A 12,399-nucleotide genomic window follows, 5' to 3' on the forward strand; every position below is an offset into this window, starting at 1 on the left:
AACACTCTGTGTCACACAGTGGCCAGAAATACCAGTGCCATCAGGAGGTCCAGCAGTGGGGCCAGGACATTAGAAGCCCTCCCACTGTTTTGGCCCCCCCCCCAAGCACCAAGAAGACAGAGCATCACTTGCCCCAGAGCCCCTATCTATACCTTGTGGCTAATAGCCACTGATGGACCTCTGCTCCATATGCTTATCTAATTCCCTTTTGAGGCCGTCCATGCTTGTAGCTGCCGCCACCTCCTGTGGCAGTGAATCCCATGTGTTAATCACTCTTTGGGTGAAGAAGTACTTCTTTTTATCTATTCTAACCCAACTGCTCAGCAATTTCATTGAGTGCCCACGAGTTCTTGTATTGTGAGAAAGGGAGAAAAGTACCTCTTTCTCTACCTGCTCTATCCCATGCATAATCTTATAAACCTCAATCATGTCATTCCTCAGCCGTTGTTTCTCCAAGCTAAAGAGCCTGAAGTGCTTTAACCATTCTTCATAGGGAAAGTGTTCCAACCCTTTTATCATTCTAGTTGCCCTTTTCTACACTTTTCCTGCACTTTTTCAGTTTTGCTGAGTGTGTAGAAAGTCTGGAGAGCGGGAGCCTTCCTGACCTCCTTGGGCAATCTGTCCTAGAAGTCGGGAGCCACAACTCAGAATGCCTGTGTCTGGGCCGTGGCTGGTTTGGCCATTTGGCAGGGGTGGCCCCCACAGAAGGCTCTGCTCAGACAACATTCTGGCTGTGAGTCTGTCTGTGAGAACAAAGTTGGCGTCCAGTGGCACCTTTAAGACCAACAAAGTTTTATTCTGGGTGTAGGCAGATGCCTGCACACAGAAGCTTATACCCTGAAGAAAATGCTGTTGGTCTTAAAGGTGCCACCAGACTCGAACTTAGTTCTGCTGCCCACCAGCGTTCCCTCTAAGCTGAGTTAGTGTGAGCTAGCTCACATTTTTTTTAGCCTCTGGCTCACACATTTCTGTCCTAGCTCGGGAAGGATGGCTCCAAAGCAAACTGATTTATGCAGTAGCCAAATCGCTCGCTCACAACTTTAATGCCACTAGCTCGCTTACTTGGATTTTTGCTCACAAGACTCCACAGCTTAGAGGGGGCATTGCAGTGCCCACCCAGATCTGTCTGTGGAATTCATTCTCTCTCCCCCCCTGCAGCGAGTCAGCCTCATCCTCAGCGTCTCGGAGGAATCGTCCCTCCTCAGGTCCCTCAAGCGACGGAAGGAGGTGACTGTCGTTTCCCTGGGGCCTCTGGACTCCCCTGATCGGGCGGTCATGGTCCGTAAGGATCTGGCACTGTATGGCAAGAAGCTGGAAGAGTCCGCCTTCAACAACCAGGTAAATAGAGGGGCTTTTTATGGAGACTTATTGGAACACCCTGCACGAGAATTCCATGTGGCCAGGATTGTGGCACACAAATGTGGAACGGGAAACTTCTGCAGATTCTTAGCTTTTATTTTGGACAAGCTTTGGTGTCTCGGTGGCCCTTGGGAGGGCAGAAAGGCAGGATGCAGATTTTGTAAATCAATAATAAATAAATCTGTAGTCCTTGTGGCTTCAGATATAAACCACCATAGCTTGAATGGGGAGACGGGCACGATGTGCTGCGCATGGACGCTTATAGTAGACTGTTGAAGTTTTAGAACTTCTGTCAATGTTCAGAGTTTATGTCTTTCTTTTCTGCCCCATCAGGGCCACCCGGGCAGGTGACTCTCTCCCAACAGCCAAAATAGACAAAGCAGCAGGAAATAGAGGGCTTGTCAGGTTGTGTGATTCAGGATGCAGTTTTGGGTGCTGCTTCATCAGGGCAGACTCTGTTTAAACTATGGAAAACTGGTCCAGACTGTGAGTTCTGGATGTCCACCCTCTCCCTCATGACTTTTGGCAAGGGACCCCATTGTGAAAAAATCTGGGGCGGGGGGAACAGATTTGGAGGGGCTGTTTTGTGGGATACTCTAATTGTTCAGAATGTTCCCTTTTGTCCTCCCAGATGCGCCTCATACTTCTCAAACGTGGCTCCCGGCAGCCTTTGTACCTGATGCTGCTGACGCAAGACCTGCGGCTCTTTGCTCTGTATGAGAAGGTGAGGGGGCCGGTGCGGGTGGAGGAGAGTGCAGCTCGTACAGTGCTGCGTCTCCCAAGGTGCCCGCAGGGTTAGATATTCAGTTTCCCTTTTCTTCCTCTCCCCCAGCTCTCGGAGAGGATCCAGAAACTGCCTGTCTCTCTCCCTCTGCTGCTGCAGCACCTGCTGGGGTGCCTGGAGCAGGACCATGGGGCGGAGCTGGTCGCCGTAGCCTTGGTGTCTCTCTGGGCCAGCAGGGATGGTGAGTGGAACAAACGGGACTGTTCAACTGTGCAGTCTGTGGTTTGGCTGGCTCTGCACCAGAGGTGGCTGCATCGTAGCATCTCATGAGTTGCCCTTGGGGTGTAGCCAGAGTGGCCTTTGGAAGATTCTTGTCGCTGTGCCCGTTACAGGACTAACCGAGCGAGATCTCTATGGCATCCTGGCTACATGGAAAGAGCTGGATGGAGCCGACATAGGCCTGGGAGAAGCCATTCATGCCGGGAGACATGCTGGAGGCTACCCCATGGCGCCCTTCTTCGACTTCCTCCGGAGCCTGAAGGGGTGAGCAGTTCTACTTTGGGTTCTCTGGTGGTGCCTCGTTCACCACCTTCTTTGAACCAACCCTTGGGTAGTTTAAGGAATGGTTCACACATCTGAAGAAGTGAGCAGCGACTCATGAAAGCTCCTCCCCTGCCACAACTTTGGTTAGTCTTTAAGGTGCTACTGGACTCTTGCTCTTTTCTACTGCTAAAATTGTGTGTGGGGCCCCCCACAAGGACTTTAGAGCACATGCCCCCTGGGAGTACCACACTTCATGAACTCTTCGATCCCTCACTGATCCAGATTGGCTCGGTGACTTTATTTACAGTATATTTCTAGACTCCCTCTTCTCAAAACGTTTACATGGCAGTTTATAAAGAAACAAATGGAAGCATGAAAGACCTGTTGCAGGAGTAATTTGATCAAGCTGCACGGAAGTAGTTGTTAAAGTCTCCAGCTTGATGGAAGAAAAAGGTAATCCTTGCTCTCCTGTGAAAAGTGACTAGGGAAGAACTCCTTTATGATTGTGCCCATGCAAGATGTCTGTATAACTCCAGAGCCACCACAGAAAAGGCCCTGGTCCTGTTTGGTGTAGTGGTTAAGTGCACGGACTCTAATCTGGGAGAACTGGGTTTGATTCCCCACTCCTCCACTTGACCCCCTGGCTGGATGACCTTGGGCAAGCCGTAGTCCTGGCACAGCTGTTCTTGAAAAAGAGCAGTTTCTGTCAAGAGCTCTCTCAGCCCCACCTATCTCACAGGGTGTCTGTTGTGGGGAGGGAAAGGAGTTTGTAAGCCGCTCTGAGACTCCTTTGGGTAGTGAAGGGCAGGGTATAAATCCAATTCTCTTCTTCTTCTTCTTTCCTGAACTCTCTTAAGGATGGTGCTTGGAGCAGGGGCGGAAGGGGCCTAGACTGCGTAGGCTTTACTCAAGAGTGACAATTCACGGGGCTGACTGGTGGCAGGCCCCCTCACCAGCCATGTACCGACCTCACTCCCTGTGTGCCCAGACATGACATCAGCACCAGGCACGCTCTGACATTTGCAGAAAACTCTACATTGACGAAATGCCAGAGCGTCCCCAGTGATGTGCTGATGACATTTCCAGGTCCAGGGGGCGTGGCATCAGCGTGTCAGGATGCTTCCCTCCCACCACCATTTCCCACCACCATCATCCAGCTGAACAGGAGCTGGAAGTGCCCACTGGCAGTAGACAGTTGTTCTGCTACGAGTCAACGGGGACATGACCGCAGTCCCCCACTATGAAAGTGGAATGTATCATAATCCCGTTCGGTGCTTGAGACGAATGGCTCCTGGCTCTGAGGGCACTCGGTCTCCATTCCCCCACAGGCTCCTCAGGGCATGTGGTTCTCCAGCAGAACATCCCGGTTCCCGGCTCCATCTCTATGACACCCCTTTGAAGATGGCGGTGGAAAGGCGCTACCTGAAAAAGCCAGGCTTGGACCGCACAGCTCATGTGCTTTTGGCAGGTAATCTCCAGCTCTTGCCTTGGGAGTCCGGGGAGGGGGACAGGACAGTATGTACGTAAGCTGCATCACCCCTGCCCTATCCTATGGGAGTATCCAACCATGTCGTAATTGGCTGGGTAAACTGAATGTCAGCGGACTGACAGGTCTAGCTGTATTTGACACCAGTAGAGCAGCTGTCCCGGTGCTTTCTCTCATGCAGCCCACTGGTGGAAACTCTCCGACCCCGATGGTTCCAGGAGCTTTCGGAACTGTGAGGCAGAATCCTTGACAGCGCTTCCTTACCACCTGGTGAGTGACTGAGCACTACAAGTAATGCCCGTGGCGGTCAAGGTAGCACTCACTGGGGGGCTAGGAATATGCATGGCTGTGACGGTTGTGTTATATTGGGGCATTTTTGGCAGCACCCTGAGCAGCTGAGTTCTTGCTTTTTTAAACCTGGGGGGAAGAGGTGTGTTTCTCATCCTTCACAGATACAGAGGGGAAAGTGGTTAAAGCACTTTGGGAGCAGAGAGATGTTCTTTGCAGATGTGGATTTGAACTTGACATGGTAGGAAGAGCCATACAGTGTGTAAGAAGCAGGACAGGGGGCCCTGTAGTAAAGCTCTTTCCCCCATCAGGTCCAAAGTGGCTGTCTCGACATTCTGGCTTCTCTCCTGACTGACCTGAGAGTCCTGAGCGCTCATGTCCGGCTGGGCCTCCTCCCCTTCCTCTCAGAAGCCTATGCGCTCTATGGTGAGTCATAGGGGGCGAAAACCAAACTGCTTGTTAAACTTGACTTTTAAGCTAATCAAGACAGACCACATACCAAATCCATCCTCCCATCTCCACTGACCTCAAACCTCTACCCTGACAGAGGGTGCCGTTGGCTCGGAACACGATGAGACCGTGGACGCTTTCCGTGCCTTCTTGCAAAGGAATATTGACCTGATTTCCCAGAATCCTTGGCTGCTTCTGCAACAGGCTGCGAATGAACCAGACTCCTCCGCTCTCTGTTCGCAAGCCCAGGCTGAGCTGTGCGGAAATGGAAGGCATTTCCTGAAGTGGATTAACAAACCTCAGGAAGCCCAAGAGAACGTGAGGTAACTTTGTAAAGGTAGCACCATGGAAACAATTTTATGCACACACCTCTTTCCTACAGAGTATAATCTGTTTATTTTTCCTTCCTCCAATATTCACCAGCCTCGTTCTGCCTCTACCAGCCACACCATCTAGTGCCTCAGTTTCCCCCTCTGGAAGCCTGGCTGCTGTGGGCACTGTTGAGGGAACCCTCCACTTCTTCGATATGAAGACTGAGCAGGTAAAACTGTTGGTTTGACTTGTGCCACCTGTCAATACCCCTCAGTAGAGTTGCTTAGCATCGGGGCCTTTTGATATTCCCCAGTTGCCACTGTTGGAAACAGAGCGATGGATGTTTGAGCTGATCCGCGAAGGAAATTCTAATGTCCCTTCACCCCAATCTCCCCCCACCCACCCCCGCACTGCAATTTAGGAACTGAAATCCTTGCTGAGCAACTATGATGGAATCTCTGCCTGCGTGTTCCTGTCAGAGACGTCTGTCTGCCTCGGTACCTTCGATGGACGGTTGGAGCTCTGGAGCGTGAGGGAAGGATGCAGGTCGGTCCCTTAGATGGTGCTCAGAAACCATTGTGCAGAATGGGAAGTGGCAACAAGGCAATTTTCAGCTGAGGCCAACCGGAACGTTGAGGGACCAGGCATGGGTGTGGGTAGATACAAAATGGCCGCCATCCTTCCTTGGAATGATAAGGCTGGACGTTGACTGAGTGTCCAGATCTGAGCACTCCCAATGCTGGTGATGCAGTGACTGGCCAATCCCTGTGCCAGCTGCTGCTCTTCCAAGTGGCAGCCCGGGATCAGGGCAGGTAACTGAATTCATATATGACCACGAAAGCTCAGATCCCCGGCTCTGGTTTCAAATTCTTTTGATACCATCCCTCCCAGGTGCTATGGCGTTAAATTGGCTGGGCGCAGCCTCAGATCACTGGTTTCTCATTCCGTTTGCAGGCTCATGGGCATGGAGGCTCACAAGGCCCAGATTACAGACTGCTGCACCAATCCTGACCTCCGACTGTTGGCTACTGTCTCCCTGGATGGCTACATTAAGGTAGGGGCCTCTCTTCCACCCCTTTTTCTGACTCGCTGGATCTGCGTTATCTTCCAGTTTTCCAGGGGTTAGGAAGCTCCATAAGCCGTCCCTGTCAAGTTTTTAAGAAGTTCACATTATCAAGTGGTTACCGGAGGCCACCTCATAAGAACATAAGAGAAGCCAATGTTGGATCAGGCCAGTGGCACATCCCGTCTAACACTCTGTCGTCACACAGTGGCCAGAAATACCTTTGCGCAGTGGCAGTATCGTAGCCAATGAGGTTAATCCGAGGCGCGATTATTGCTAATTGAAAACTTTTCCCAATACCCCGCCATGGCGACTTGAAATATAGTCGGCATTGGCAATTTTTGACAGTCTCTACGGAGACTGAAAAAAATAACAGAAATACCAGGTGCCATCAGGAGGTCCATCAGTGGGGCCAGGGCACTAGAAGACCTCTGCTCCATATGTTCATCTGATTCCCTCTTGAAGCTGTCCATGCTTGTAGCCGCCACCACCTCCTGTGGCAGTGAATTCCTCAGGGTGCCTTGTAGTCGTAATGTCCCTTTTAACAGCCCATGGAGTCCTCTTCCTTCATCTCCAAATTCCAAGCTTCTCATTTGATCTAATCTTAAATTGGAACTGAATTTGGGAAACTCACATTCCAGTGTCACCTACCACTGACCCAGGCAAAGGTTAAGTGAGCCGTCATGTTGCAACTGACCGATGGTGACCCCATTGTGGGGTTTTCAAGGCAAGAGACGTTGAGAAGTGGTTTTCCATTGCCTGCCTCTGCATACTGACCCTGAGCTTCCCATCCAAGGCCTAACCATGGCCAGCCCTGCTTAGCTTCCAAGCTCAGACAAGATTGGGGTAGTCTGGGCTATTTAGGCTGCTCAGGTTCCCCACCTGTAGCATGGGGAAAATGGAAAACGATGACCGTACCCCTAGGGGGTTATTAACACTGTTGTATAGCAGCAAAACATTTTGCAAGTGACAAATGCTGTATGTACATGCATGTACAACAGGGATCATCAACAGTGTTTGCTCAGTTATCCCCAGACATCTTAAGCATAGTCGCCTGCATTTTGGCAAGCCAGTTTTTTTTTCTTTGAAATGCCCAAGCTTGTTTCCCTCAAACCAGGAACACATAAGAGTAGCATCCCCTCATGATCTGGCCTTTGACAATGCCGGTTATTTGATTCATCTGGCCCCCGGTCTGCGGCAAACAAGATTCTTGTCAGAATGGTAAAAACGCAATGCTGTCTTCTTCTCCTGTCAGCAGCCTGTTTGCAGAAGTGTAAAACAGTTAAGGAAACAAGAACACATGCCTAGAGAAAGCAGAGTTCTAAAAATTTTAGTGATTGGTTAGTAGGCAACTTGCAAATTGCACATTTGAATGCTTTGTCCATTACTAGCAATAGGTGGGGGGGTTTGGTGTGTGGGACCTTAGTAATAAATAGTAGCAATAATGTATGTCTCTGATTTCCTTTTTCAGCTCTGGGAGTCGGCCCGAGGTCACATGATATGTGAGCGAGACTGCTCACATCCCTTGAACTGTGCGGCCTTTCACCCTGTGGGTCAGCTGGTGGCTGCAGGAGGGTGGAATAGGACTGTCATCATTCTGGACGTGAATGATATGAGCGTGGTCTCGGTGAGGAAGGGGGGAAGGTTCAAAGTGGCATGGGGTGGGGGTAGTTGAGGAGCTTTGGGGGCTCGTGAACATGAGGGCAACCAAAATGGGGGGCTCTCAGGTCATTTTCAAAGAAGGCTTATAGAGCCATGTCGTTTTCTCGACTCAAATCTTCTGCAGGAGTTAAAAGGCCACGACGCGTCCATCTGTTGCATTTCCTTCTCCTCTGCTGGCAACGTTTTGGCAGCCGGGTCTCTGGCTGGAACCGTCTGTCTCTGGTCGTGGCGGGAAGCTGTCGCCTTGTGCACTTTCACGGCTCACTCTGGCTGTGTCGCCACCGCTCAGTTCCTCCCAGGGGGGAAGCTCATCACTGCAGGAGAAGACAGCAAGGTACTGCTTTGTACAGCCAATGAACCGGCTTCCAGATTCATAGGACTTAGGAGAAAAGGATCGGGAGTCCTAGACCGTGGAAGGAGGAGGAGCAAAAATCTTGCCTTGCTTGGGTTCATTTTGGGTCTTCATACAGCGGGCCAGCCCTGGGTGTACCAGTTAGGGTTGCCAGCTGTCCTGGAGAGAAACGTCCTTTTTAATAAAAGCTTAATATGTGGAAAAATGGAAGGCACATTTGAGCCTGTTATAGCCCGATCTCCTGAGAGCTGAGAAGCTAAGCAGGATCAGTACTTTGAATGGGAGACCGCCAGGGAAGGCTCTGCAGAGGAAGGTGATGACCGACCACCTCTGCTCCTCACTTGCCTTGATGGCCCTTTGCTGGTGGTCACCATAAGTCAGTTGCAACTTGATGGTACTTAAGTATGTCACGTGTGGAAATGGACACTTGAACCATTTCATGGGACTGCAGTAAATAACATCACCTGGCCGATAGCATTCCATGAAGCCTCTGTTGAAGGGACAGGAGATGTTTTTCTCCAGGCCAGTTGGCAGTCCTAGCACCAGCCAGCATATTAGGATACATCATGTCAGTTTTGACGCTTGCCAGATAGTAAGGAGAATAGATCCAGAGTTCTGTTAGCCACAGTTCTGCAAATCTGGGGCTAAAAAGCCATACCTCTATTCTTTTATAATTAAGCAGATGCAAGGGAGTGGCAGAGTGAAGTAGGGCATCAGTTTGCAGGCGAGGACAGCAGCAGAAACCCATCTGTGTGCAAGCCAGTGATTCTTTGGTCTGGTCTGACAAATGCCCCCTGCCCTGCATTGCAGGTCCAGCTTTGGACTGGCCACTTGGGACAGCTCTGGAGCACCTTACAGTCCTCGGCCCTTTCTGCTGCTCTGTGCACGGCCCCCAGTCCGGACGGCAGACAGCTCGCTGTTGGGTACCACTCCGATGACGTCTGGGTCCATCACCAGCCGTGGCGTAAGTGACCAGCAAGACGCCATGTTTGGAGAGCAGATGGGGGGGGAGTACAGGTGCTCGGGGATGTGGAATGACATGGTATAGCCCAACCTTGTCAAATCTCGCAGGGTCGGTACCTGGAAGGGAAATCACCAAGGAAGGCCCTGCAGAGGAAGGCAATGGCAAACCATCTCTGCTTCTCACCTGCCTTGGAAGCCCCTTGCTGGGGTCATCATATGTCTGTTGGGACTTGATGGCGCTTACGTGTGGGTGCAGTTCGCTGGAGGACTGGTCTTTAAAGCGGTGGTATTTTCTTCCATGTGGCTTCCCCTCTCCCTTGCAGGATCTGGCGTCGACCCAACACACTGCGGAGCGAGCGGGGTGGCTGTCTGCAGCCTGGCTTGGTTGGACAGCCTCTTCCTGGTTGGGGGCAGCAACAGCGGCTCGCTGTGCATCTGGAACACCTCAGACCTCCCTCCCTCGTGCCTCCGTACGCTTCAGGGTCACGACGGAGCTGTGACAGGCCTTGCGGTCTCCAAGAACCTGATGGCATCGACTTCAGGTGACTCAGGAGCTCCGGCAGAGTTTTGGGGAGGGGTGGGGGGAGTTCTAGGTGGTGCCCCTCCAGGGGACCTCGGTCGGAAATGGCAGATGACAGAAGAAGTCGACTAGGCAGGTGAACCTCTTGGCAAGCAAGAAATCTTCCTTTTTGTCCTGTTCTACCTATGGACGGTAGGAATTAGTTCTCAGCAAGAGTTGTTGCTCCCTCTAAGCTGTGGAGTCTTGTGAGCAAAAAATTCACTTTGTGAGCCACTGGCATTCAAATTGTGAGGGAGCAATTTGGCTACTGCATAAATTAGAGGAGTAGGTAGTTAACTGTTAGTTATTGCTGGAGAGAGGATTGTGTTTATTTGTACTTGCCAATATTGTAAATGGTGGGCGACCTGATATGTTGTGGAGGTCGCCCCGTGATGGCAACATCTGGTCATGCTATTCCGGTGCTCTTGGGGCGGGGTAAGTATAGCGGTGGTTCTCGGCAGTATGTGAAGGGAAGGATGCGGAGAAATGGAAAGGCTCGGCATCCTTCCAGCCTGAGACCCATCCCAAGGGTGACTGACAGTGGGGCTCCGAGAGAGAACCCCTCTCCGTCATTGGTGTTGTGCAATGCCAGGTCGATTAACAACAAAGCGATAAAATACATAATTAGATAGGTTTGGGATTCTCCAATTGGGTAATCAATAGATCAGAAGATGTCCAGGGGGTGGAGGCTTAGAAAGTTGGTTGCTCTTTGTTCTAACTCTCACCTGGGGCTAGCACATGTGAATTAGATTTTAGAGAGTCAAGATGTAGGTTACTACAGTCAGACAGGATGCTAATCCTTTGTTTTGTTTCTAGTATTTCGCAGTTTGTTGTTGTTGTCGAGTTCGACTCTTCGTGACCCCACGGACCACATCACACCAGGCCCTCCTGTCTTCCACCATCCTCCAGAGTTTGCTTAATTTCATGTTCGTTGCATCAATAACACTGTCTTTCCATCTCATCCTTTGCCGTCCATTTCTTCTTTTACCTTCAATCATTCCCAGCATCAGGGTCTTCTCCAGTGAGTGCCCCCTTCTCATTTGGTTGCCATAGTATTTCAACTTCAGTATCTGGCCTTGCAGGGAACAGTCAGGGTGGATTTCTTTTAGAATTCACTGATTTGATCTCCTTGCAGTCCAAGGAACTCTCAAGAGTCTTCTCCAGCACCATGATTTGAAAGCATCTATTCTTTGGTGCTTGGCCTTCCTTATGGTCCAACTGAGAGGTGATACGATAACCATCTTCAAGTATTTGAAGGGCTGTCATACAGAGGATGGTACAGAGTTGTTTTCTGTTGCCCCAGAAGGTTGGACCAAAACCAGTGAGTGGAAATTAAATCAGGAGAGTTTTCGGTTAAACATTAGGAAGCGCTTCCTAACAACTAGAGTGGTTCCTCAGTGGAACAGGCTTCCTCGGGAGGTGGTGGACTCTCCTTATTTGGAGGTTTTCAAACAGAGGCTAGATGGCCATCTGACAGCAATGTGGATTCTGTGAATTTAGGCAGATCATGAGAAGGAGGGCAGGAAGGGTTGCCTCAGTGCTTAGTTCTTGTGGCTCTTTCTTACACGCCCAGGGAAATGCTGATTGCCACTTCGGGGTCAGGAAGCAATTTTTCTCCAGGCCAGTTTGACCAGGAATTCTGGAGGTTTTTTTCCATCTTCTGGGTGTGGAACAGTGGTCACTGCGGGTGTGGAAGGGGAGGTATTTGTGAATATTCTGCCTTGTGCAAGGGATTGAACTAGATTACCCTTGAGGTCACTTCCAACTCTATGATTCTCACAGCCATGCATTACTACTGGGAATACCATTGCTTTGACCATATGTACTTTTGTTGGCAGGCTTCTCTACTTTTTATTATGCCGTCTAGGTTTGCCATCACTTTCCTCCCAAGAAGCAGGTGTCTTTTAATTTCATGGCTGCAGTCACCATCTGCAGTGATCTTGGATCCCAGGAACGTGAAGTCTATCACTGCTTCTATGATTTCCACTTCTATTTGCCAAGGAGTGAGCGGGCCAGATGCCATGATCTTAAGTTTTTTTATGTTGAGTTGTTGAATTTCAAGCCAACTTTTGCACCCTCCTCTTTCACCCTGGGCAAGAGGTTCTTTAGGTCCTCTTCACTTTTTGCCCTTAGAGTGGTATTGTCTGCATATCAGAGGTTGTTGATGTTTTTCCCGGCAATCTTTATTCCAGTTTGTGATTCATCCAGGCCATTATTTTGCATTGTGTACTCTGCATAGAAATTAAATAAGCAGGGTGACAATATACATTAGGAAGAGCTTCCTGATAGCTAGAGCTGTATATTAATTTATAAGCATATAAATTAAATAAGCAGGGTGACAATATACATCCTTGTCGTACTCCTTTTCCTATGCTAAAACAATCCGTTTTTCCAAATCCAGTTCTAACTGTTGCTTCTTGACCCTTATACAGGTTACTCAGGAGACATGTGAGGTGGTCTGGTACTTTAAATTTATTTATTTTAAATTTATTTACCATTTGTCAACCTTTGTAATATTGATATGAAGTAATTTCTAAAGTAAAGACAGAAAGATGTTAAATTAAATGATGTATAGTATACACAGCTTTTGAACAACTACATGGCTTTAAATTCTTCAAATAATTAATATTATTTACTC

At 49.7% G+C, this 12,399-nt stretch overlaps 1 protein-coding gene across 1 annotated transcript in view; it reads left to right on the forward strand.

Annotated features, from left to right (window-relative positions):
- The window catches only part of LOC107116171 (telomerase protein component 1-like), an 86,250-nt gene that overhangs the window by 47,126 nt on the left and 26,725 nt on the right, over window positions 1-12,399 (forward strand). The window contains exons 27-41 of the mRNA XM_015418043.1: window positions 1,159-1,338; window positions 1,991-2,083; window positions 2,192-2,324; window positions 2,476-2,626; window positions 3,955-4,094; window positions 4,294-4,382; window positions 4,712-4,826; window positions 4,948-5,173; window positions 5,274-5,391; window positions 5,584-5,708; window positions 6,117-6,216; window positions 7,697-7,852; window positions 8,012-8,221; window positions 9,050-9,203; window positions 9,526-9,744. Of these exons, the coding sequence (XP_015273529.1) occupies window positions 1,159-1,338; window positions 1,991-2,083; window positions 2,192-2,324; window positions 2,476-2,626; window positions 3,955-4,094; window positions 4,294-4,382; window positions 4,712-4,826; window positions 4,948-5,173; window positions 5,274-5,391; window positions 5,584-5,708; window positions 6,117-6,216; window positions 7,697-7,852; window positions 8,012-8,221; window positions 9,050-9,203; window positions 9,526-9,744 (2,209 nt within the window). The remainder of the gene's footprint in view (window positions 1-1,158; window positions 1,339-1,990; window positions 2,084-2,191; window positions 2,325-2,475; window positions 2,627-3,954; window positions 4,095-4,293; window positions 4,383-4,711; window positions 4,827-4,947; window positions 5,174-5,273; window positions 5,392-5,583; window positions 5,709-6,116; window positions 6,217-7,696; window positions 7,853-8,011; window positions 8,222-9,049; window positions 9,204-9,525; window positions 9,745-12,399) is intronic.

The sequence above is a fragment of the Gekko japonicus genome, unplaced genomic scaffold (assembly GCF_001447785.1).
Source record: "Gekko japonicus isolate JY-2015 unplaced genomic scaffold, Gekko_japonicus_V1.1 scaffold1305, whole genome shotgun sequence".
In the NCBI taxonomy this organism is placed as follows: Eukaryota; Metazoa; Chordata; class Lepidosauria; order Squamata; family Gekkonidae; genus Gekko; species Gekko japonicus.